The sequence below is a fragment of the Pipra filicauda genome, unplaced genomic scaffold (assembly GCF_003945595.2).
Source record: "Pipra filicauda isolate LSUMZ 115617 unplaced genomic scaffold, ASM394559v2 scaffold33_size4404698_pilon, whole genome shotgun sequence".
Taxonomy (NCBI): domain Eukaryota; kingdom Metazoa; phylum Chordata; class Aves; order Passeriformes; family Pipridae; genus Pipra; species Pipra filicauda.
The window spans coordinates 1,896,391-1,923,828 of NW_024104465.1; the positions used below are offsets into that span (position 1 = coordinate 1,896,391).

Consider the following 27,438-nt stretch of genomic DNA (forward strand, 5'->3'; position numbering starts at 1 on the left):
CCATATAGAGAAATACTTTTGATTCAGCAATAACTGCTTTCAAGCCTCCTACACTGTTCTAAAGCAAGAATTGACTGTAGGACCTCCAAAGCATGCTTACAAAAGGTAACAGAATTAGCAGTGCACACAGAAATTTATAGGAAGTTGCACAGATATTAAAAACGAAAACACAGAAGGTGGGACAAAGCAGCAAGAGTGGCATCTCATAGCCCAGTGCTGGGCTTAAGCCTCCTGGTGCCTGCCTGAGGCCTCCCCAGCCCTGGCAGGTTTATGTCTTCTACCTCCATAAACCACTTCATGTTGTTTGCATGTCTTCTGGAGCCACTGTGCTCATTGGGCACTTGCTTAGAAAAACAGAAATTACTGCTCTGTTTCCCCTCTAACCTTACTGCAACTCTAACCTGGTAGTTTTTGGCAACAGATAGTAACATTCCTCTCTTGGAGATCAACAAATACTTTGTTGTCCGTTTCACCTGAGAGGAAAAGGGCAAGAAATACCCTTTTGTTAAATCACTGCTTAAGGAATCCATCGGTTCCCATGTCAGGCACCTGCTCTGCAGCATTACTCCTGTAAAATATTAAGGACTGCACACAGCAGTGACATAAGGAGAGAAAACATTTACTGAAAACATGAGAGCACCCACACACGTGCACTGTAACATTCACAGCAGCATCTGACTCCAGCTCTCAAACGTCCATGGAGCTCAGCTGCATCCCTGCCCAGCAGGGTGTGGGTCTCATTAACAAAGTGGCACAACTCAGGGTACTACATAAAAAGCACACGTTTTCAGAGTCTACTTGGTGATTTCAAAACATCCTCATCCAAAGATCAGCTTCCAAAGGCAACTCAGTCAGGAAAATACCAAAAAAAACCAACTATTTTGTGCTCACTAAAAAATACGCCACATTAATGCACCCAGGAAAGAGGCTAATCAAAGCAAAATGAGGTTCAGTAAGAAAAACACCTATAAGCTAAATGTAAATAAACATCCAAAATGATGCTGTAGGAACCAGAGCATTCAGTACCATGAAAGTAAGCCTGCAATAACCATTTTTTACTAACAAATCCATCAACGTGCCTCAGAGCTGCACAAGGGTTGCATCTCACCATGTTCCACGCCAGCGTAAGAGAAGATACTTCCTACTTACATTGTCCTGCTGTAGATAAGTCCTGCTGCATTGATTTGAGCATTTGATACATGAGGGCCTTGGTTTCTGTTAACTTCTTTGCTTAAACTGCCCCTCCCCACTACTTCCATAATCAGCTCTGTGGTCGCAGGACTTGGGTCATAATTTCTCTCTTTTTTACCAGTTAAAAAACTACATCTGTCATTTGTAGATACCATTACTAACCTTTTGACCAGATTTTCCAGTTCACTCAGAGGACAGTGAAGGATAGTGTTGCATAGAACACAAAGCCATTTATGATTTTGTCCCCTAACCTGCAAAGCCTGTGAGTTTTCACTTACCACAGAACACAGTAACCATCATCCAGTGGCACAACAGAACTGGTATCTAACATGGGAAGAGCAGTATAATGTCTAACACAGGAATAATAATAAATTTATTACAATAGAAACAAACAGATAATGCATTAGTTCATGTACAAAATACTGATAGCACTCTGCTGCCTCAGTCAGTGCTTACTAAGTACCCACATTTAAAAACATCCTAAAACTGATGACACCACACAGATTCATGGAGGTCATAGCAATTTCTTGACACTACTGTAAGAGAGCCCAGCTACTCTTCAAGGTTTGCTGCACAATACAGAGACATGGGGCAGGGTATAATGGGAACATCTGATATTTGAAATTCTGCACCAGGAAATCAAGAGGGAGCAATTTATAAGCATGGTGGAAATATAAAAAAATGCATGAAATTAAAGTTACTCGTGGCAAATGTTTTCATTAGAAGTGCCCAACAATAAGGCAGCTGATGACTGAGTGCCCATCATTGCTCAAGACACAATGTGCTAATTGTCAGTTCTACTCCTGAGCTGTTGTTTTTTGCCTTTTCTGTTCAAACAAACTGATGTAGTACAGAAGCATTTTCCCTGCACTGCATCAACTCCCAAAGGAAGCCAGATGCCTCAGAAAGACTCTTAATAAAAGAAATCTAGCTGTGAGCCTGCTGGATTGACTGGTGTCACTTGGCCTTTATACTGTTGGTTTTCCCCCCCACCTTTACACACACATTTACTGAATTCACAGAGGAAGTCAGTGTGCACATTAGTATCTCTTTCCTTCTCATCAGCCTCGCTCTTTTGGAGTGAGAAACGTGATCCATGCTAACCAAAAACCGTTTATACAAAGTTGCATTTAAAATAAGCTATAAAATACTTTTTTTTGCTCTGTTTAGTTCCACACTCCCACCCCCAGGTGTAATTATCCAGATTTAACTCACATATTTGAGGGATGCCTTAAAAGGCTGTAATTTATCCCATCTCTGGGCAAAGCTAAAAGGCAAAATGATTCCTACAACCACTGAGAAGTTTGCAAGCACATTCTAGTTGGAGCTAATTTATTTCTGGGGCAGTATGAGGTCACAAAACATACAGTGTGAAAGGAATACTGGCACTGAGCAAACTTTGAAGCAAATTAGGACATTTTCTCCCTACTCCCTCTTATACCAGACTCCCTGATGGAAGTCCACAAATAATTTCTTCTCTAAGAAGACAATAAAAACTCATCTGAAATACAGTCTCAAGAACCATATATACACATTTTGTATATTTGAGAATGCTGGCAAAAGTCCACTGAGGCAGAAGATAAAAAGCATGAAGGCTAAGTCTAACATCAGGCTCTCTACTGAACCTGACACCTAGAAACAAAACAACATAAGGCTTCTTTCTTCTGAAGTAACCTCCCCAAACTCTGGTTTTCCAGTGGCATGTGGAAGAGGCCAGCTGTTGAAACCTTTTTTCTTGCTTCATGATTTAGAAAGTGAGCTGTTATGCAGCAGAGAGGCAGGCCTGGCGAATGCTTTGTGCCCAAGTGTTCAAGAGTGCTGTGACTGAATGCTTGTCTGGAAGTTGCAATAGTTTTGAAGTCATGTATCGATACACTGACTGCAAAAAGGGGTTGGCTGCTGGAAGAAAAAAAAAAGATAACAGATAAAGGAAGTTATAATAAAAAAGTATATTTAAAAAAATTTAAAAGACAAGAGTAACATGAAGCGTTCACACTTCCCCCTACTACCACATACACATGCCCAACAAATGTCATGGCAGCAGCCTCATACCATACTGTCTGGGGTTTTTTATCCACAGAGGGCTCTGATCTGGATAATCCGCTGGAACGCTGAGCTGGAGTGGTGGGACATTTGGAAGATTCTTGTCATCTAGGATGCAAACACACTTCCCATCAGAACAAAGCATTCCTTGCTGGATAGAAGGGTGTTGTGCATAATACAGCTTGGTTTCTAGCCTCTGAACCCCAAGGACGAACCTGACCGTACATCTCCTTTTTTACTGAAAGGAAATCTCATTGCTCACTTTACCAACACTCTTAAACTTTTGGCAGAAAAGCCTGGCAAACATAGCTCCATCTCTTGGACACTTCTGCACCTTGCCATTCTCACCATTTCATCAGCTCAACTTCACCAAGTTAGACACCTCATTTCTGAAAACTAAGTGCCTCATGTATCAATGCTCAGGACAAAACCAATCCTGACACTTCAAAGGAAGCGGGGGAGGAAAGAACCTATTTTCCCTATTGGAATCCAAGAACAAAACAAGTAAACAGACTATACCACTTTATGATTATTCAGCTAGGATTTAAAAAAAAAAAGCAATCTGAATTAATTTCTTGAACATACACCATTACAAGTGATCATTAGTACAAACTGAAATAGACCATCCCAAAAATTAACTCACCATTTCTCTAGCTCTGTCCTACTTGATGGAGGCACAAGAACTCACATATCAGGAGTCGAGATTTTGCTAGCAACAAGTAATTTTCTACACACTGAGGTTACCAATTGCAACTTCAGTGCAGAGAAAGGATCAATTAGTGTGAATGAAATCCCCAGGAGTACCCTGAAACAGGCTGTGCAGAATGTTGTGATGATGCAGTGCTATGATAAGTATAGATATAAATACAGACTTCATGCAGAAGTCACAGGTTAGCCAGATTCAAGACTGTTTCAAATTCCTACAAACAAGCTCAGCACTTCTTTCTGAATGCAGCCCTTAGCGTCTCCTTGCTTACCTAGCTTGCATATGAGATGAACTGTGCCATTATTGCTGCAGTGGGAAGGGTCCAGGTTCACCAGGAATTTAGGATTTAATCTTGCAACTTCTCCTTGTAAGACATTTGGAATGGTCTGCCTTTCATCCTCTTCATATTTCCGTTTTCGAGGGGAAGCAACTGGGGCCCTGTGTAAAGCACAGTCCACAAAAGGACCAGGTGAAAATGTATTTGTCGAATACTTTACAGGTCACAAAAGGAAAGCTATAACTCACCCCCCTGCAAAAACCCCTCTGTTCTTTTAACAGCTTCTACAAATAAACATTCTTCCCCAAATAATGAATGCTCAGGACAGACAGCAGGTGGGTGATACGTACGTGATGGGCGGCCCATGGATCGCGGTCATGGCCGGCATAAACGTTCGGTACAGGGAATGGTTGAACACTGGGGAACGGATGTTGGCCAAAACAGCATCCAACAGTGGCTGACACAAGTACTGCTGTTTGGTTGGGGGTACTGGGGGAGGTGGTGGAGTAGGCTGAAACACAACAGAAACCCTTTGTCTTTTAATCATCACCAAAAAAAGAAACATCTACCATTAATTCTGCAAAATTTTGCAGCAGTAAACTTCCAGTGCATGAAATGCAAATGATTCTCCAAACTGCACACATTAACAGTAAGGGAGGAGAAAACAAACAAGCAAAAAGATATCTGCCACTTTGGTTTAGGAAGGCAGTCCTGAAATCAGCCACAAAAGTTCACCAAAAGAAGTATTTGAGTCTTGGCACAAAGCACAAGAACTTGAAAGTTCAGTTAAAAGATACATACAGGTGACTTGTGTGAAGTAAATGCCCATTTTTTTCTGTTTTCCTATTTTGTCCAACCTTACTTGAAGCCTTAACAGCATGAGTCACAAGAAATGCAAAAAGTTACCTTGCCTTTCACAAATTAATTGCTTATCTTTACTAGCACAAAGCCTTACATACCACAGCCATATCATTTTTCAGCTTCTCCAGAGCAATTTCACATTTCTGCAGCGTCTTCAGGGGGCACCTGTGGAACAGGAGAAACTTCATCACCACAAAATGGTCACCTTAGCTGAAGTGTTCCTGCTATCTGAGCCCCACAGAGCCTCAAGGTAAACGTGGCTGGATGCTAAACAACAAATTTCTGGAAGAGCTGGGAAAATGAATGCCCAGCCAAAAGGAAAGAATTACCGTTTTGAAGGGTCAGTCAGGATATCCAAGAGACTCTTCATTTTACTCAGGTCCTTCTTCCTGTCTGAAATAGTACCAGAGACATAAACATTGACTACAAGAATAGCTTCAATTCTTGTAGACAGAAATACAATATACTGTTAAAAGTACATAATTTCATGTATACACAAGCCAACACTGAAGACAGTAGTGTGGACCACAGATCTTTCATCTACTCATAAATATATCCACTGCATATGCTTTATGTGTCTGAAAGCCATCAGAAGTAAAGGAAAACTCATGAGAATTTAAGAACAAGGATTTTGCCCACTCTTCACAGTAAAATCTTTAGCTATAGGCAAGAAAGAGCAACAAACTTTCTGTGACATTTTTAATCCCTGGAATAGAAACCATGACATAAGGCAAAGTACTGCTTCTTTCAGCAGAAGAGAGAGATGACAGAGAGAAATGCATGGCTAAATATAGGGAACCTCACCTTCATTTTTATCTATTTTATTGATCATCCTCCGGAGTGGCTCAATGTACTTTGACAGCTGTTTGAGTTTTTCCAGATACTGTTGCTCCTCTGACTGACCAGAACTGGCTGGACTCATGACAGAATTTGGATTTCCTGGCAAGAAGGAAGACTGCAGGTCACAGGGTGATAAAAGATACTGCAGAACATTATTCTCACATTTCAGAATCTAGATCTGAAACGTGACACTCTCAAAGTGTAGCTCATGTCAAACATCCAAATCCACAACTGGATGCCCTCCATAGTTCAAGTGCTTGCCCAATCCTCTCCTCTTTGTATAGAAATATCATGTTCTATGGACTGGACAGCAATTCCCAGGTAATACCATTTTTTTCTGAAAAGTTCCAAAGTTCCATATACCCATTTTCTAGGTCCTCATTTTGCCCTCACTCTGATGCATTAAACATTAAATAAACACAGTGAATTTGCTGCAGTTTTCCTTAAGTGAGTGCTTTCCAACCTGCAAAGCACACAACTCTGGTGTGATAAGGAGCCAGTATGTTACCTCCACTCTCAGTATCAGAAACTGCTTATTGTAGCTGGGAGGGAGAAGAGTAAAATGTCACAGTACACCTGGAGAAGTGTTTTGGAGCAAAGCAGCTGCCTGTGATTAAGTAGTTACATCCTTTACAACTCTATGCTGTTGCTAAGGGTTCCTTCCTGGATGGAATTAAGGAACTTGCTCCATTAAATTAAGTATCATTCTTTTTTCAAAAGACTGGGGAGAAAAAATCCATTACATATTTCAGTGATGAGAAAAGAGGTTTCAGTTGATTTTGATTTGAGGTACCCAAGCTGTTGTGTTATGTGGTGCATGTGACATGTTCACTACTTGCAATGCCAGCTGCTTTGTGGAGCTCTTTAAAGTGCCAAAACCAGCAGGTTTCCTGGTAACTACTACAGTTACCAAACCACAGCCCAACTCATGGTCTGCAGTACAGCTCTCAGATCACTTACCTGGAGTGTTTAGAGGACCTGGGGATGGGACACTGAAGTTCTGAGGTGTTCGTGCAGCTGCTGGGCTCTGGGATGGTTGTGGAGATGGACTGGGGAGAAAGCTGCTGGGTGAGGGAGCAGGGCCAGAGCTGAAAAATAAGCACATAATCAAACCTACCAGAATCTGACAAGGAAGGATCACCAGCCTGTGAGCAGATATGATTTTAGTAAGCATTGTTATGGCACTCTGTAGTTCTGTCTTGGCGAGGATTTCATACACAGCTTCTTTATTTAAAAGGGGGGTTTTCAGAGTGTATCCAGCACAATCCTACCTGTGCTCTCAGTGCAGTTGGAATTGAAATTCTTTCACTTCAGTGGAAACAGAGTAAGATATATACTGAATGCTTCTTAAAACCTCACCCTTATGGCATTAACAAAAGTCCTCAGAAGCTGCAGTGTGGCTCACCTGACATTTGAATTTGGCTGGGAAGTGGGCTGGCCTGGCTGAGGCGAGGGCTGTGGCTGTGGTGGTGGAGGCATTGACTGGGGTGTTTGAGCTTGTTGGACAGGAGATGGGGATGACATCATGGTTATATTGTTCTGGCTGACCTGAAAGGTGGGAAAAGATAAGATCAATAACAACAAAAAGGAGTAGAGGATGGGAACCTAACTAAAAGCTTTACCTGTGGAGAGAAGCGGATCCTCAGGCCTACAAGAAATGAAAAGCATTAGTTTCCTTTTTCCCCCATAAGGACAGTCCCACCTGTATCATTCTTGAGGCTCTCAGGGCAGTACTTCATATCAACTTTACTAGAAATAACCACTGAAATTGCACATAATTTGAACAACTAATTGCTTTTCACTTCCCAAACCATCATATTGCAATTAAAATGTCAGAAGTACCATGTAAAAAAACCTGTACTTTATTAGAACTAAAGAAGAGCAGGAAGAAAAGACAGTTCTCACTTGAGAATTAAGAGTCATAAAACCCCATCCTTATTTTGACCTTTTCATTACAGTCTTCAAAGGTCAGTCAGACTTGACTGTAGCATCCCAACTGGTTTTCTTTAGGAAGAAGGAAGAAAAACAATTAAGGAAGCCATATCAGCAACATCTTGTTTAAATATTCAGCTTTGAAAAACTGTGTGAGATAGAAACACTCCAAACTGAACACCTGTGTGGAAAAAAAAATGAAGTAGTTTTGTGACCTTTGGAGAGTGCTGAGGTGTGCCTGAAGGACAAAGAGATGAATAAGAGCATTTCCAGAAGAGCACCAAACTCTGGGTAACAACTAAGTTACAACAACACTCTACAGTGCCAGAGCCAGATGATGGTCAAATTTGAGCAACTTCTCACATTTGTTCTAATACACATTTTTTTCCCTTGATCACTTAAAACCAAACAAGAAAACCTGTACAGTGGCCTGGAGCATGATACAGTAATGAAGATGTTAAGTGATCGTGTTTGTGTAAGGCACATGCAGAGTTCTCGTGACCTGAGGCTATAAATAAGTACATACAAAGATACATCGTGGCTCAGCAACCTCTGTGTCCATTCTGTAAGTCACTGATTAGCATCTTTATGAACGAACAATTCTGTTTCCCTCAGTCTAAATCAATTTTAAGCAAAGGTCACAGTAAATCCACAAGTCCCAGACATGTCATGGGTGCTGCAAATCGGCGTTGTCCTTCACCCTCTTGTTAAGTACCCATTAAATCATCCATGGACATGATATTTAGCACATTTTAAAGGTATCATATGGTCTACTTTTGCATGTACACATTGAATACAACAGGAAATGCTCTGATTGGAATTTCACACTGCAGTTCTGCAATATGCCTCATTCCACAAAAAAACCCAAAATAAAATAGGGCACGAATAATCCCCAGTTCTGTGCAAAACTAGGCTTGAAGGTGCTAGTTTATCAGCCATTAAAGAATAATTTAAAGTCAAATGCAGCCTGACATACTACAATGGGTTTTTTTCAACCTTCAATAACCCCAATACCTTTGCAACCTCTCCCACGAAGGTAAGAGTTAGAACAAGTGAGGCTGAAATGATGTTTAAATCAGCTACCATATCTTTTCTCCATAATCAACAAGCATTGAGGCTGTGCTTACTGTTATACATAAGAAGTGGATTCTTTAACAGCATTTGTCTCCTCAACAGCTGAAAAAGCATTTTTGGGATTGAAAAGCACAGTCTGCCTCCCATAGAAAGCAAGCAGCTCACCACTGTTTGGAAGGAAGCTGGGATGGACACTGCAAAAAGCATTCCCTGACTTCTTACAGGTCTACTTAACATTGTATTAAACAGTAAATAATTTAGAGCTTGGATGCTGCACCCATTTTTCCTCAGGTCAAACTAAGACCACTTTGAGTGGTTCATCACTTCCTGAAAATCAGGCCCCTTTTAAGTGTCTAAAGTTGGTTACAAAGGATTACTTCAATCCTTATGTCTTGGGAAGGAAGGAGAAAGGAGTTTCACTAGGTTTTTTGCCAGATTTAAGCTTCTGTATCTACTTGAACAGCAAGGACCCTTCACATTAATTTACAAATGGTGCAGAAAAGCGAAGAAAAGGACATGCAGCATCTACTGTGCACATAAGCACTGAATGAATTGAATGTTTTTGCATTATCCTTTCTCATTCAAGTACATGCACAGGCAAACAGTTTTCCTTCTTACAGCAGGTTTGCTCTCTGCCAGCTTCATTTGAGCATACCAACGGCCAATGTCTAACAGTAAGCAAAACTGTGACATTTTCAGAAACATGCATTCAGAACTGTGCAATTCTGAACTTACTGCCTTACTTTGCTTTGACAGTAGTTCATTTGCTACATAATAATTTCAGATGTCTTGCTCCAGAATAGATCTTCAGGTTTAGGTTTTTACATTGTTTCCAGGATATGGATTAAGATTACAACAATTTAATGAAATTTCAACTTCTAGGTAATGCTCTTTTCAGCTGACTCGGAGTAAAAAGAAGGCTTAGAAAAAAAACACCAACAAAAAAACCCACCACAAAAATATCTATAAACCCAAAAGAAAAATAAAACCTTCCCTCCAGAGCTTTAACTCCATTGAACTCAAATTTAACTCCAGAGTTAAGCCGTGGTTACTTATCATTTGTATACCCTTCATCTTCAACAGATATGAAGAAATGCAACTACATATTTTTTCACTGAGGGATATGAATTTCTGCCCTACAAGTATGTTCATGGTCAGCCATGACAGCCCACTGAACATATCCATGTTCTGTGACTCTACAGTGTCCTGATCATGACACCAAGCCCTAATCTGCTGAAGTCTTGGCCAGGAGATATTTAGGCTTGCCTGATAAACGTCTGCATTTATATCCACTAAATCAAAGCTATTCTTAGTGTTCAGAGCCCACTATGCTGGAAGATAACCCAGCCATAAGGCCTATCTCCAGTTTGCTGAGTCTCAGGCAAGGAAAGCACTCAGGAGATAAGGCTGGTGAGAGCTTTCAGAAGCTCCCAGTAGCAAGAGTGTGCAAATATGCAGAAGCCAACGGCAAGGAAAGGAGACTGCAACAAGGAACTGATGGGTAGTGATGAGGAAATTTTTAGCCTGAAGGAAGACTCCAGAAAGCATTTACAGTACTGTAAATCATTGTTCATGAAAAATTTCTTTTCTTCTTCTGCCTTCTCTAGTTGTTCAGCCCTCTACATCATTTTCACAATCCTTGGCCTCCTACAGAGAGAGTTCCTTGATGATCAGTTCACTTGGTGTTGGAAATCAAAGCTCCTCAATAACAACAACAGTGCTAAAAGATCAGCCTATGGCACTGAATGCTGGAACCAGAGGTCTTTTGTTATGGGTCAAATATTAAATATAAGTGAAACTAATACCCATGGGAAAGCTTCACCATCAAACCAAATATTGTATTTCACATGGGAGATGATTGTCTCTCTCTGTACAAACTGCTACACCAACCAAAGCTCAGAGTAGATTCTTCTCTGACTCCACAGCTATGCCCAGGTTTGTCAGTTAACATATAAACACTGTCCTGGATTGAAATGACCATCCAACTTAAACCAGAAACAACAACAGATGTGTTTGCCTAGGACTACAGAATCTTTCTGGTCACTTTAACTACCTCTGCAAATTCCTGAGAAGAAATGCAGTACTCTGGCCTCATGCACTTTCCAGCAACAGCTGGACAGGTGCTGCCAGCCTGCCTCCACAGGCTCTTTGATGCAGGTACCAGTGGAATTCTTCTGGCAGTTGCTCCTACACAACCACGAAAGAAAAGAACAGCTCGAATTTTTCTGGGTCCCTGATATTATGCCAAGGAGCTAGTCCAACTGAAATGAGCCCCAGTTTACTAGTAATGAAGAAAGCACCTGTACAGAGCATGAACATATGACAAGCAAGGTCCTGGTCACAACTCAGCCAGTAAACTGCAGTGCAGACTTGCAACACTCTCATAAATTCACACTCATAGAGTGAGGACCTCTAATTTGAGACCTGAATCAATTCTGAACACGGAAAAGTTTGAAATGTTAAAATAAAGACCTGCACCACTTTAATAATGCTTTATTTGATATCTCAAGCTCTCAGTAAACCTATTATTTAAAATGAAAAGGGATCCATAAAAAAACCCAACCTAAACAGCCCAACACCCTGAGAAACACCAGCAAGTTCGTTGTTTGGTGCAAAAGTGAAGGTCCCCTTGCTTGAAAGCCAGTGCTACACAACCAGGCAGTGAATCCCTGACACAATGTGCTTTGACTCAGTAAATACCTGTGGCATTTGCTGTCCGCCCAAGGGAATGGAGCTTGGTGCTGTAGCAGACACAGCGGTGGTAGGCGGGAACCGTGGTCTGATTTGCATCCCACCTCGGGCCATAGGTGCGGTGATCATCTTTGAGGACAGAGGGACAACAGACAAAAGTAATCGCAAAACAAGAAATGCAGTGCACTGGCAGGATGAGAAGCACATGCAACCTCCGGGAATTAGGGGGAAGGGGAGCATGAAGGGAAGGTTAGTGAGCTTTTCTCTAAAGGTTAACCTGACATGCTAGCTTAGAAACCAAACTCCTTTTTATAACCCTTCTATCTGTTTTCAGCAGGCGCCTCATGAATTCTAGTTATCTCCAGAGAGCGATGTGTAGACTCAGATTCGTGGGTCGAGGGTTGACTGTGCTGTCATTTCCATCAATGGCTTTTCCTAAATTTTGCCTGACATCTTGAATTTCTAGAATTCTTGGAAATAAGCGCTCTAAGATTGCTGTCTGTGCTCCATATAAGAAGCTCTATAATGCCATAGGTTTCTGATGGGCTTTCCCCCGCTGTGGACTCAAAAGGTTTAGCAGTATTTGCATGTGCCCCCTTCGCTACAAAACACTTTGTCACACAGTTCAACAGCAACTGTCAGCACAAATGCTCCACAGCAGGCAAAACTCCAGACCAGCCTAACCTATGACAGCATAACAATGCCAGACAACAAAAAAGACTTCTGGGTTTGACGAGGCTATTTCCTTTCTTTTGTAACCCACAGAATAAGTCAAACATATCCTTTTGATTTCCATATCTTTGACAAATACCCATTCCTCTATTACTAAGCTGGGCTAAATTATTCTGAGTCCATAATCTTCCTCAAGCACAGTTTGATTCTCCAGCTGTAAAGACTGAGCATACCCTAAAGAACAGTCATTTAGGATAAATGATGGAGGTTAGCATTAGAATGAATTTGTACTTTAAAACAGTATTAGGACTATCCTACTCTGAGGTGTCTAGAAGTCCCTTTCAGAACCATCAGCCTGCAGGAGTTGCACAGATTTAATATATTTTATATACATATATTTTATATACATATGTATAGCCCTCTGTTACTTAAGATTTGATATTCCACTGAGAATTTGATATATACTGAGAATTTACAACAAATACACCATATATGTATTCAGGTAACTTTGGCAGATTCACTTATCAGTAAAAGAGTGTTTGGTACTCTAGAGATCTACAGTAAAGTTCTCTGGGCTACGTTTTTTTCTAGTTTACATGTTACCAAGGAACCCACGCAATCCTAACTAACCAACAAGTTCATGTAACCTCCTTCCTCTAAATGGTTTGGGGCACTCCTGCTTAGTGTTCTATGTAAATGGACTGAAGCAGCCAGCAACACGTTTCTAAAGAGTCAGAGAATGCATGTGCTTACAATTGTTAAAAATAAATAAAATTAAATACAACATAGCAAGACTGAAAAAGGAAAGCAATAACTGATAAAGAAAATAGTGTCAAATTCAGCACAGCTGTTAGTTCACGACATCAGAGCAATGCAGTCCCTTTCCATCCAGGAAAAGAGGGATGGTCAGAGACAGGATTTCAAAAGAGAAACGAATGAGAGCGCTTCAGACATCACACACACATGCACACGTGCACACACAGCATGCAACAGCCACCACGAGCAAACACAACAACCCAGCACTGCCACAAAGCACAGGTGGATGCTATGAAGTGCAGTGAAGAGCTACAGTATCAACATGAGAGCTGGTGAAGCAACACAACCCTAACAAAACCAAAAAAAAAGGGGGAAATTGCTAGGGGGAAAAAACCCCCAGCATATCCTTCCAGGCACAATCACCCCATCTTAGACCCTCGTGAACGCACACGGACCTCTGGAGCGCGTGGAATCCCAGGGATGTTACGGTGACCCACATGTCCCATCTTGCTCCTGTTTCTCATGCCACACCACCATAGTGTGAAGATTTAATTACTTCCACTGAGGCCAAGGAAAGTAGAAGCACATTCACAGTTTAAGTGTCTGGCAAACCACTGAACACCAACAGGACAAATTCCAATTCAAAGGCTTTCAGCTGTTTGTAGTATTGCAGTTGGTCAAACGTGCACATGTACACATTTTTGGGTTTGATTTTTTTGTATTTTTTTAAATGCGTGCTTTCAAAAGGAAGTGTATATATAAAATGGCACTAATTCCACTCTCTTAACAAAACTAATCTATTTTTCCCCATTTTCCAGCTGATTTACATGTACAGAACCTGTGATGCTTTGACAAAGGAGTCAGGAAAGGGGGTTTGTTTTATGCAAAGCAATATATCCATAAAGGAGATGTTCTTGTCTGTCTGAAACAAGAACACAACCAGAAATGTTCAAGTACTTTTGAAAAAGATTTTAACTGAACACAAATCCTCCTCCACAAGTGAAATTGATTTTTATAGCATAAAATTCTAGATTTTGTAAACTGAGATAAAGCAGAGAGCGAGAAGAGGAAGAGAGTCTCTCTCCAAAGTAAGATACAAACTCTACTATTTGATAAAAATGAAGTGGAATATAACAATTAGAATCCTGAACTTGTAACTTTCTTTCATCTAAAATCCAAACATTCAGAATTCTGTAAATACACAGCTTTTGGTGAGCATATGTACGTTCAGTACCACTGTCACTCCACTAAAGGCAGCCTGGATTTTCAAAAAGCAACAGCCACTCTGCATTCTGAGTACCTGAAGGAATTGCACCAGAACAGTGATTTAAACTTTATTAATACTTAATTCCACTTGATTATATGGGTTCTTTTCTTGGTGCTGCAAGCTCTTGTGTAGCTCTCTGGTCACTAGGACACTCCTACTATCAGCTTCCCCATGAGTTACATACTCACAAGGACCAGACACCTGAGAGGGGTAATGTTGACCTGCATGGTGTCCAGAGAAGAACTTCAAAGTGAACCCATGTTTAAACCTGGGATTCCTTTTACTTTTATGCACAGAGGATGTACAGAAATTTTATGGAAAAGGAAAAATACAGACATATCAAGCAAAATCCCCAGTTGGAAAGTCCCTAGAAACTATGATTAAATCTAACAAGCAAAGATTAGGACAGGGGTTGTTTATAACAAAAGCTTCCCTGGACCAAATGAAGAAATCAAGGTAGATTTATTAAAAATGCTGGTGCATGTACTAAAAATGTACTAATTGTAAAGCAAAAATCTACTTTAAAAGAAACTTCTTATAAATTAAAGAGAATTCTTATACACTCTCAACACTGAAGCTGCATTGTAATATTATAGACAGCCACAATCTTAAAAGTAAGTATTACATACAGAAAATATTTCCACAAGTACAAGAAACCCATTTAATTATTAGACTTCACAGTGTTACATGAATTTTAGTAGACTCATATTGCGATGGTATGAACATAAATGGAGTAAAGCCTCTGTATGTGGAATATTCTAAATTCCACATGTGACAGATAAAGAGCAATCCCCGAGTTTACTACACATGACTGAATAAAGCTGCAATACAAAACTCACTGTCAACCATCTTATCACCCAAAACTTTTCAAATGCACTGTGCTGTTAAGCCACTGGCATATGAAGTCACTAAATGGGGCAAGAATTAAGTTGACTCTGCATAAACACAATCCATCTGCTTTGGAGTTGAAAAGAGCACCATTAAGTTAGTAAAAAGAAGAAAAGTCAGAGTCTCCTTCCAGTCAGCCTAAGTCCCTGTAGTGCCACCTGGAAATTATTTAAGAAACAAACATCAGTTTTAATTCACATTTCAGCTGTAGAAAGAGAATTCTCCATTGCTGCCAGTACTGTACTTACCACTGCATCAGCTTTTACATGTTATGTTGACTCAAGCCAAAGGACCAATGCAGAAACACAACTTAGCCACCAACAAGGGTGTGGGCCACATGAGAGTTATGATGGCACAAGACACTATCCCTGATAAAAGTCTGGGAGATTTATGTTAAAGAACCAATTGCTATCACAGTCCACATAAAAACCTTCCAAAGGTCTTACTGAACTTATAATATTACTTGTGCACTGAAGGGAAAATGGTGCATGAAGACATGGAATGTCTGGGTGTACAAAATGAGCTCTGCCATTAATCCTAGTCAGCCTCATTTCATCTGTCTGCCTGTCTCTTCATCTACAAAGTGGTGATAATTGTACTTACCCATGTCTGTAAAATGCCTCAATATGAAACACTACAGAGGTAAGCCACGAAAGACTTTCATATTCTTGTGGAAAATGGGATGAGAGGTTCAGCTTAAGCCATTCCCCATTTTTTCCCCCATGTCTCCTTCATCCCAGACACACATCAAGGAACAACCACTGGGGCTACAAGCGTATTGCAGGATAAGAAAACTGTGTTAGACAAGAAGCTTTCACCCAGCACTTGTTTTGGTTGTTTTTTTTAATGTAACTCTGCACTTGTGACACACACCATTTTTTCTGCACAATTCACATCCAGAACAAGAGCAATCTAGATCTACTGCCCATTTCACTCAGAAAAAGAATGAAAGATGAAAGGAATGAAAGGGGAGCGCAGAGAGATTTCATTGTCTATACAATTTTTTATAGTCAATACATGAAGATGGAAGGTAAATCACATGTGATTAAAGATAGCAGGCAAAGAGTCACAGTACACTGATCAGTTTACACAACAAAGCAGTCACCTAAGAAAGTTTAAGGAAAGAAGAGGTGATACACTCCAGGTACCAACAGTCAGACTCGCAGTGTGCCCACAGGAAGCCTTCTTACTCATGTGCATTCCTGTGTCAGTACAGGCAACAACTGTACCTACTTGGGACAGAGAGCATGCACAGAGAGGTTGTCAATGAAATCCTGCCTCTGACTCCAGGCAAAGGAGAAACAGCAGAGGAGACCATATCCCATTTAGAGAGGGAATGACCAACGTCAGACCCCTCATCAGAAAACCACCAGAAACCCATCTCCATGCTCATCTCTAGCATGCACTTGCTACAGGCCTTGTGACCAGAGGTAGTGGCTCCTGAGCCCTTACCTGCCCTGAAGCTCCCATCTGAGCAGCCTGGGCCTGAGCTGCCTGCACTGCTGCCGCTGCCTGCTGCTGCTGCTGCACCAGCTGAGCTCTTACCTTGAGTTTGAAAAGAAAAAGCAAAGTAAACATACGTACATGATTAGGGTATGACACTTCTGTTTCAATTAGATTGACCATGATTCCCATAAAAAAGGGTGTAGAGACATGATCTGCCTCACAGACTAGTTTTTGAGGTTTCTCAGCGGAAACAAGTTCCCATGTTTATAACATTTAGAACAGTTTTTCCATAGACTGCACACCCAATTCAGTTTCTTCTTGCAACTTCTTCCCTCTATTATCAGGTCTTCTATGACAGTACTAGATACTTAACTTTCTGGCAAACAGTTAACCACACACGTTGGTTTTTCCCCTCAAGCACCTGCCAATGACCAGCATTTCAAATATTTATACATTCATTACAACTTTCAGTGTGACAAACATGGCATTTAACTACTCCTAGCTTAGCTGGTAGGAGCACAAAGTGGACACATCAACTCATCCATTTCCCAAGTGTGGCTGACACTTCACTCCTCCCCAGCAAGGCCCAAAGAAAAACAGGTCTGAGCTTTGGCCCAACAGAAATTACTGTAGCAGTTCAAACAGCTGCACCATTAAGAGGATGACCCAGCAAGGGGTTCAACAGACTAAAACTATTGTCTTGTCCACATTCTCTTCAAGAGAACAGCCAGTATCTTAAACTGTGACCAAAACCTCTAAACAAGGCAGCAGAAGCCAAGCCAGCATGCTGGAGAGTCAGCACTGGCTCCAGTCAAATGCACTGGGCTCTTCAAAGCACTTGCTCATGTTCTGGAAAAGCAAACGTCATGGACGTAATTTTTCTTCAACCAGGGTTTGTTTCTTTTTCTTTTTTTCACTTGTCCATTCAAGAGTAAGACAAGAAATTATTTTTTAAATATTAGCTGGGTAAATGGTTTTCACAGATTTCCAGAACTCCTACTCTTAGGCACAAAACTGTTCTCCACTGGCAGGCCCAGACACAAACCTTTAAACACCCTGTACTCATAACAGGCTAGCTACAGAGGTCTTAACAAGTTATGGTTTTCCTACTTCATTATTAGCAAAAATCAAATATATGTTTTATTTCTCTGGAGGATCACGACAAACCAACAATATCAGCTGGTCGCCAGCCCTTACCTGCATGGCTTTTAACTGCTGTGGTGTAAGAGTAACAGGCATAACCTGACTGGGAATTTGTCCTGAGATTGCCTGTGGCTGAGATACCATGGGCTGGGGCTGAGGCTGGGATTGTGGTGGAAGTTGAGACTGTTGTGCCTGAGCAACCTGTTGTTGTTGTTGCTGCTGCTGCTGCTGTTGCTGCTGTTGTTGCTGCTGCTGCATCTGTTGTATCTGCTGTTGCATGACTTGTTGAGGTGGCTGCTGCTGTATCTGTTGTGGTGGTATTTGTTGCTGCTGCTGCTGCTGCTGTTGCTGCTGCTGTTGTGCCTGTATAGCCTGTGCCTGCAGCTGCTGCATTTGGGCAATTCGCTGTAGTTGTTGCTGCTGCTGTTGCTGCTGCATCTGAAAAGCAGGAGAAGCCAGGATGCTAAAGCTTCCAGCAATGCAACAGCGGGCTTTTTTTATAGCATAAACCAAGAGCAAACAGAATCCTAATACATCAGGCTGACGTTTTAAACCCAAAGAGAAAGCCCAACCTTTTTATCCACTCACTTTTCATATATCTCAACCCTACACAGTGCTACATCCCATAGTTTTGACATTACAAGCTTTCCTCACTACTAAAACAATTTTTGAAAGCAAAGGTGAACTGCATCAGCTTCTCCTGTACAAATGGGCTTAGACACACTTCTTCAAATGTAACCACCCTTTACCAAAAACTGCACAAGAATATGACAGCTGAAGTCTCCTCGGTTGCTTTTGTGCCTAATATATATATTTATATATTTATATATACACACAGTGTCTATATATATAGATATATATCTTGTGCATGGCACACATTTTTTAAAGTGGCAACATGTTATTCACACAATGACAAAACAGCCACTACTGCTACAGTAATTCAAGTGCTGTTCTTTCCCACATACCTATTCTTGTCAGAATGAAAGACAATCCTGACATTTATAGAAAGAAAGAGACAAAGATTTCAATTTTCTATTGTTATGACAGAAGAAAGCAATGAAACATCTGTTAAGGCTTTCCTCCAGGATGTAATATATTGCTGTCAATTAACTTGCCAACCTGAAGCCCTACTCTAAAGTGGAAAAGTGCTGGTAACAGGCAGAGCTGACACTCTACTTCCACACAGGCCAAGCTTCACTTGCAAGTAACCCATCACAGATCACCTCATTTGCCATTGTAGCTGTTTCTCATCACCTGCTGTTGGTTTTGTTGCTGCTGCATCTGCAGTTTCAGCATGTGCTGCTGCTGCTGCTGGACAGCTTGCAACTGCTGCTGTTGCTGCTGCTGCTGCTGTGCCACCGCAGCGGCCGCTGCCTGCTGCTGCTGGACCTGGAACTGCTGCTGCATGGCTGACTGCTGGGCCTGGAACTGCTGCTGCTGCAAAGCCACCTGCTGCTGCTGGAATTGCTGCTGCTGCTGCTGTTGCTGCTGGGCAATCTGCTGGAGCTGAAGTTGGTCTGAAAAGAAAGTAAAGACTGTACTGAAAACATGAGACTCAAACAGCACGAGATTAACATCCTTCATTAGCAGCATGTGCTTTTGCTTCCTCAAATGGATGAGGCAGAATGAATGACACTTTCTACTACCAACTTCTAATTCACACACATTGAGTCAGCAACCGAGGTAAAGAGAATAAAAATGTGCAGGAGGAAATTGCACCGAGGTCACCAGCAGGAGTACTGTACTATAGAAAACATAGGTGAGCTCCACAAAAACAACGTTCTGAAGTTGACAACAGTAGGATGAAAGAATTTGCTCATGCAACAGCTAGACTGTTCCTCACTATACTAAGGAAGGCATTTATCCCATCAGGTAGCAGTACTTAAAATCAACTCTTCCCAGCAGTTCCCTTGGCTGATTTAGCCAGAAGTACGACATCTCTTCAGCACGTTTTCCTTGGGGAAAGGAGTTATTACTGAAAAGCTGACATAACAATTTCGGTGGTTGAAGCAAACTGAGCACTTACTCTGTTGAGTAGCTGTAGAGACACCAGGCATACCATGAGGGGCCATTCCCGAGGTTCCAGGAGGCTGCTGCTGCCCTGGGAGACTCATCTGTTGTCCCATTGGACCAAGGCCACTCATCCCACTCATGGGTGCTCCTTGAGCTCGGGAAGCCATGCCCATCCCAGGCGCCCCTGCTGTGGGACCCCCAGTTAGATTCTGCAGGGCATTCATCGGATCTACAAAGAAAACAGTTACCAATATGCAGCTAGCCATGCAACTGTCTGCCCAAAATCCTCTGTTCTCCATCCTCCACTCTCTGATCTGTTGGCTTCAGACCATGACTAGATCCAATACCCTGGGAAACTAAGATTCACTGCTCTGCCTGTGAGACCAGAGGCTTCTGGCATAGCTTTGACTCTCCGTATACAGAGTGGAGATGATTCAAAGTGCTTCAGAGTTCCAAAGTCCCACATAGAATCTAAATACATTAAAGAAAAGGAACTTATTAGCCACCTCCACATTTACACACAAGTCAAAACAAGCTGCCAACAAAAGTCCATGAGGATATACAGCTTATAACCTCAAACACCAAGAGGGTCCCACCATGGATCCTCTTCCTCCTGAAGTCAAATGGAGAAGCAATGCTCAGACCAGAGGAAGTACTTTGCTATACAGTTCCCCCTTTAACATTATTTTTATTATGCAGTGGATAAATTCAGAGCCTTTCAAGGCAGTTTTCATAATCTGAATCCTGGGCACACAGAAAAGTGAAGTCAAAGAGGGAATGGCAATTCAAGAGGGCAAAACAGAACACAGGGTGCAGAAGCAGCATTACTCAGGTAAAGAACACAGCACCCCCTCTTTCTCCAGCAGCATGTAATATTCCAGCTAGGGAATACACAGATGCTTTCTTCTTAGTACTCCACAGCCCTGATTCCTAAGCTGTTCTATTTAGAAATGGGGAGCACAGGGGGAAGGAAGGACACAACAACAACAGCAAAAAAAAGGAACTCTTACCACTGACTGAGGCTTGAGATTTCTTATTGTCTGAAAAGAAAAAACAATTCATCATCTTTGCCAATCTTGTCACACACAAATTTGGCCCTTTAGATACGCTCTCTACAAGAAATATATTCACATAATTTAAAAAATAAAAAACCCACTATCTACTGTAGTTCTAATAAAATGCACTAAGCCAATTTGGTAACCAAAATGCTACATAAATAATGGAAAGAAGGCAAAAATACAGGAAAAATTAGGAAGGAAGAAAAGTAGTATAAACAGTAGTTTAGATAATTTTTCAAATATTTTTCAATTATAGATGATGTGTAAAAGAAACAGTATTTAGAAATTAGGCATGCATATTACAGAAAGATTTTTAAAGCAACTTGTGAAGAGTCGCATGCAGAAACCCTAAAATTTACTTTTATTTTGGAGGATGTGATGAGCAACCCCATGACTGAGGCAAAAAACAAGCCAAGACTAAAAAAATCACTTACGGATATCTCGAAAATGGATAATGAGTCTGGCCACAAGAGAAAGATATTCCTCCTAAAGATGAAAAATTAGTATTTCAGCATAAGAAATAAAAACAGAGCAACCATTACTTTCTGGTTCTCCCTCAACATAATGGATTTTACTTTGCAGTGTCTGTGGGCTTTTCAGAGCAGTTCACTTCCAAGAAACAGTCAGAATATTCTTACTAGTAGGTCATTGCAGTTGATGGTACAAGAAGGCCAAGAAACCACAAAATTCACAGGAAAGAACCTCTCTGACAGTTACACTAATAGGATCACAGTATGTGAACACTATAAACAAATACATCCACTTTCCAGTTCTTATCCACTATAAGTCATTTTCATAAGGATTAAACCTTGCTTTTACTTCATGTACTGGCTTATTTTAGTCCTTGAATTATGTCACACTCATACTACCTTTTCTTAAGCTAAGTTCATATTACAAATACAAGTAAAATAATAACTCTGAAGACTAACATGATAGAAATGTCAGAAGTGAAAAGACAAATATTCTTTGCAGCATTTTATTACTTACACGTTCCTCATAACATGTAAGAAACTGCAGAGGGCTGAGAGAGCCTTCCTGCCCATGAAACCACCAACTCACCAGTGAGGATGCCAGCCACAGGCATAGATCTGTGACATCAGCATTATAAAAATTTTCACCAAGACAAGCTCTATCCCAAACGTGGCTTGTTTGGAGACAGCAACAGAATCCAATTTCTCCTAACACAGCTCCAGGGAAGGAGTTTATGTTTTGGCAGAGTGTAGAGTTGTACACTATTGCCAGACTTTCACAGAGATCACAGCGCTTCCCTTGCTGTTACTCTTGGCAGAGCCTTTTCATTGATATCCCAGGTTTTTCTGACCATCTACTGGTCACATGGAATGGTGCTACACCGTAAATAAATGGAATTCTACACAATTCACTACACACGAACATTCAGGTAAGAAAAGTGCAGTTCCATATGTGCATTAAATGCTGCAGCATCAGCAAAGCTGTCTTGCACTAAGTCCAGTCTGGTGCATGTATTGGATGCAGAACACCTCACTTTTCCTCAGAGTAAAAGAAGCACGTATAAATCAAAATTTCAAATAACTCAGAGACAGTTAACTAAGTGCACTGGCTTTGCTGTTTCTGCAATTTGTTCCAAACTTCTTTGGACATGCAATAACTTCTAGAAACAAATAGAGATGCTTTACCCTTGTTTTGGCCTTCATAAACACATGACTCTCCATATCTTTGCTGGATTTATTATGGGCAACACCAGCTTTCCTCATAGCTTCATCACTGAAAAAAAGAAAAGGAAAAAACAAGGCTAGGTATTAATTGAGGACATCAGTAAATACTTTCTCATTTATAGATATAAAACAAACAAACAAACAAACAGAACCCCAAACCAACGCTACATACGATACTTAAAATCACCACCCTTTAAAGTTTCTTCAAATGATGGAGAACAAAGCCAACATCAATATTCTTTGCAGAAATTCAAGAACAACTGCAAGGCAAGTCATTATTTTACCACCTTGACAAAAATACCAGGAGGTGTTCGTTTGAGGAAAACTGATTGACAAGATTAATGTTTTCCATTTTGGGGGAACCATTTTCCCCTGAATTTCTACCAGGTCCCGTGCAGCAGGAATGGTGCTTGCACAAGCAGTAAGCTGGTTCAGCTTCCTGAATTAACTCAGTAACAGCCACAGAAGCAAAGAGCAGGTGGTACAGCCTTAAAATGCAGGAGCTTAGGCTGCCACAACTCATTCCCTTTCCTCACAAACCAGCAGCAGGCAGCTGACCTGCTGCAGCCTGCAAGGTAGAACACAGTGAACATCCTACCTGCTGCAGGGCTCTCATGGTAACCTGTTGGTGTGGTCTGGCAGACACTAAAAAAAATGCTGCTTATTTATGAAGTTACTTAAACTGAAGCTGAATCTGAACATAATGCAGGACAACTATTCCTCCATGGGCAAACAAGCCTTAAAGTGAACTGCTCCTGAAGGAGCTCTGCTGCGGAGGAAGAGGCTACATCCAATTCTTTATTGACAATCCCTTTTTTAATGCTTCCCTTTTCGGAAAGGCTGCCTCTAAATCCACACTACTCTCTGAATCCTCCTTAACTTCCCAGTTCCAGTACAATGGCAAAGCCTTTCATGTTGAGAGCACTGAAAACTGAGCTGGCAAAAAAAGAAGACAAAGATTATGCAGAGGCAAGTAAAGAAAGTAATGCAGGTAGTGCTCAGTGGCTGTGATACAGACAGCGATCAATGTGGAACTTGGTACCAGGAACTTGGGGGAAAAAAAGAAATTATCTACTTTTACATGTATCTACCTTTTCCTTTTGAAGTTATAGAACATGAAAGACATGTTATTATGACTACATCCTCATTACCAAAAATGCCACTCCAAGTTGTCCATGTCCTATCTGTTAGCATTCCAAAAGAGGTTTAGACTAGGAGGAAGAAAAAACATACAACTCTTTCCTTGTTTACATGTTTAACTGCAATCAACATAAAAATATTTACATTAAAAGACTAGGAAAGTCACTTAAAAAAAAAGTCATAGCTTTAGCCCAGAGTTAAGGATACCACATAACGTATGGTATCCCTATGGAACACTGAACTCGACAAAATTCTGAAAACTAGATGGTACCAGACAATCCAACCTTCATCTGCCTCATAAGCACTTAGTAACTGCATCACAAGATGTGCATGAAAACTCTGCGCTTTGGATTTCATGCACAACACCCAAAAGTTGTGGTTTCAAAAGACGAAGCATTCGACACCAACACCAGCTTCAGGAATTCCCCCTCCATTCCCAAGAAGCTTCATTCCAGCCCAAATATGTGTAACCACTCACTAAGGCCAACTGGTCTAGCCGAAACATCTTGCAAAACACGTTCTCCTTCAAAACTACACCAGCTCCCTCCCCGGCTCACACCATGACTGCATGAATCAGTTGTTCCAACAAAAGACGAAGCAATGAGTTCCAGGGCCAGCACCATATTAAGACATGTAAAATCACCACATGCTGCTTTGTGAAATAGAATATTTGATCACTATGACACTTAGTTAACGAAACCTTTCTTGCTTGAAACAGCAATGGGTGGGCAGGGGGGAGTGTGCTGGTGTGCTGTTAGACACATGCATCCACATTACAAGGTTCAAAAAACTCAAAGTAAAACTTTATTCCCTCGATCTTGTGTGGATAACTGTCTCACACAACATTTCTGTTTGTTACAGATCGGGCATAACAAATGTTATCAATAGCAGCCCTCGCTGCAGGAATACCCCTGTAACACACCCCAGCAGAAGGCCCAAAGCAGGAATCACTCACTACTTTATTCACAGTTGCTTGACAGAATACGAGGCCTGAAGGTCCCAGGTCCCCAGCACAACTCCTTCAGCTACACGAGGAATGCAAAGGACCATCCAGCCTCCCTAATGCCTTGTTCTAGCATTACCTTTCCTTCCAGTTCTGCAGAGATGAAAAAACCCTTCTCACTACACACAGAATCATCCCTTCACAGCTTCACAAACATATCCTCCAGGAGAAGGGATTCCCTCTGGCAGAGGTGACGAGGTAAGAAGCCACCCCTGCCAAGTCATGCTGGTACAACTGTCTGTGTGGCTTCGCCATCAGCAGTACTGAAGAACAAGCAAGGTTAAAAATAACCACTTTTCCTGAGTTATTTTTAACTTTGAGAAATTTCCCTATCAGGTTCACTGCACGGCAACCCAAACACTTGAAATGAAGATGTACTGCAGTAGCTTCTTCAGTTCACAGTTGTGTCAAAATAAGAATTTATAAATAACTAATCCCTCACTTCCTCTACACTCCCAGGAAGGGAGAAACATCTGCCCTCTTGGACTTTTTTGCCTGAATTCTCACCAGACAACCTAGGCTGGAATATAAAATTGAGGCTGCTTTATGAACTGGTTTTGTGATGTGTTTCATGGAGAGCAACAAATGCAGACAACCTTCCTTTTCTTATTTTTCCCTTCATCACTCAAAAAACTCCAGCTGTTCCACTCTTTTTCCGCCTGCTCGTTCCTCAGTCTCCTCCTTTCACATACTCTCCACATTCTCATCTCTATTTCTGTTCAGACATTCTTCTCACTCAGTTGAGCCACTAACTAAAGTGAGAAGATACAGATGAAAACTTCAAGCAAAAAAACAAACACAAAATTAATGGAACACCCCACAACCTGAGTTACATCCCTTTTCTACGCTCAACACAATCCCCTTCTAACACAGCCTGGAAGCAGCTTGGGGTAGGAACTGTACACAACCACAAACTGGGTTTACCACCACACAACCCAGATCAGATTTGTCCTTCAGGCACCACCAACATTTAAAAACACATTAAGCAAAGGCCTTTAGGAAGGAGACTCCCATGGTACCAGTAAGCACCAGTTCGATGAAAGAGCCAGGATAAAGGGGTACCCTGCAAGTAGAATTGTATATCCACACTCCTACATCACTGCTGTCTCCTGGAACATCCTGGGAGAAGCCAAAGCTGCTCCTCAGCCCCAGTCACCTGGGCTCCGGCTTTTCCTTGATTTTGGAAGTCCTGCTTGGGTCTGCAGTCACACAGAGCCCAGTACTGAAGAGGTTCTTGGGTCATCAAAGGCACAATTCTCTCAACCCAATCATACACACTGACCACTTACACAGGACACTTATTCCCCACAGCATCACTGAAATGTTCACTCACATGTCACTCTTAAAAAGAATAACAAACCAAAACCCCAAAATCTTAAATTCAGTGTTGTGAAGGAAACCCAGGCGTGAGACTGCAACAAATTAAGACTTCTGTACCCAGCAGCATAACAAGGCACTCAAAAGGAGTTATGTGAATGGTTCCACACATTTAATTTATCATGTTTATTTCCTCAAAGCTACACAGCATTCAAGAGCTCTTTTGTTTGCTTGTTTTGATGAAGCAGCAGAAGAGGAGGAGGAGAGGCAATGAGGGATTCACCTAAAAACACTAATGACTTTACAGAAAGTTTAGAAAGTGAAACATCAGTTCTGAGCACCAAGAAAGTTTTCATGGCTTTGACAGATACACATCATCATTACTTCTTTAAAGAATACTGTAACAGTTTAATTCTGGAACAGCACCTTAACTAAAGTAAAACTACAGGCAATCAAACAGAAAATTGCTTACATATCTTAAAAACAAGACTGTCAAATTTTAGATATTGATCCTTATAATCAACAAATTAAGGTCAAACTTTCCAACCATACATAAATTAGGACTTCAACATTACTTTAGAAGTAATGAACAGCGTTTTCTCTTCTGTAACAACCACCTTGAACAGGACAGAAGAGCCTTCCATAAAATAAGGAAAGCCTGCAGAGCAGCAAAGTAATTCAAGTAAAGCACTTGTTTTGCAACTGAAAGGGCAACAAGCTGAACTTTACATTAAACCACCAGCATTTTTATCTCATATTTGCTCTAAAAAGTCAGAAACAAGCCCATAACAGGCGTTTTCATAAAACTGATTATGTCAAATTTCACACCACCAAGGACACCGCCAAAATCGAAGCCCTAAAGCAGACGCTGTCAAGCAGGACTGGGAGCCGGTGCTTCTGGGGAAGAGCAAAGTGCAACGGTAGGAGGACAAGAGAAATTAAGTAAAAAAGCAGTCTGAGCAAATCCTGGTACCGGCCCGGGGGAGAGGAAACAGCGGGGTCCGGGCACGAACCCAGGCAGCCCGGGGAAGGCCAGAAAGGCCTCGCAGAGCAGCGCAGACAGGCGGGACACGGCCCCAGGGGCGGTGGGAGCCCCTGCGGCGGGGGCCGAGGCCCGCGACCAGCCTGCCCGGCACCGGGCCCGCGGAGCGCACTCACATCTGGCTGACGAGCTTCTGCCGGAAGTTGGTGCTGCGCCAGTCGGTCTCGGGCCCGGTCACGTCCATCGCTGCCGCGGGCACCGAGGGCCGGGCACCGACCGCGCTCCCCCTGCCCCGCTCCGCTCCCTCCGCCGCCGCCGCGGAAGCGCCGCGCGACCACTTCCGGAGCGCCGGCGGCCCCAGGGAAAGGAAGTCCCGGCGCGAGCCCGGCCACCTCTCGCGAGGGCCGGCGCGGGGCTCGCTGGGAGATGTAGTCCAGTCCGAGG

The 27,438-nt window shown here is 41.8% G+C and overlaps 1 protein-coding gene across 1 annotated transcript; it reads right to left on the reverse strand.

Annotated features, from left to right (window-relative positions):
• Window positions 1-598: 598 nt before the first annotated feature.
• Window positions 599-27,309, reverse strand: MED15 (mediator complex subunit 15). The gene is made up of 18 exons (XM_027714390.2): window positions 27,171-27,309; window positions 22,514-22,601; window positions 21,293-21,344; window positions 20,811-20,840; window positions 19,814-20,029; window positions 19,042-19,304; window positions 17,842-18,219; window positions 16,651-16,743; window positions 11,625-11,744; window positions 7,324-7,466; window positions 6,879-7,006; window positions 5,883-6,017; window positions 5,408-5,471; window positions 5,177-5,243; window positions 4,568-4,728; window positions 4,212-4,378; window positions 3,244-3,342; window positions 599-3,090 (listed from the first exon to the last, which is right to left on the reverse strand). The coding sequence occupies exons 1-18, from the start codon at window positions 27,236-27,238 to the stop codon at window positions 2,954-2,956; spliced, it is 2,409 nt and encodes an 802-aa protein (XP_027570191.1). The 5' UTR covers window positions 27,239-27,309; the 3' UTR covers window positions 599-2,953.
• Window positions 27,310-27,438: the final 129 nt, after the last annotated feature.

What these genes read in the sequence shown, in the direction of transcription:
- MED15 (XM_027714390.2), bottom strand. Translation starts at nt 27,238, where the DNA reads ATGGACGTGACCGGGCCCGAGACCGACTGGCGCAGCACCAACTTCCGG. An exon ending in CAGAAGCTCGTCAGCCAGAT is followed by an intron (nt 22,602 to 27,170) that starts GTGAGTGCGCTC and finishes TCTTTTTTTCAG; the next exon opens with TGATGAAGCTATGAGGAAAG. An exon ending in CTGACTGACCCTTCAAAACG is followed by an intron (nt 5,244 to 5,407) that starts GTAATTCTTTCC and finishes CCTGTTCCACAG; the next exon opens with GTGCCCCCTGAAGACGCTGC.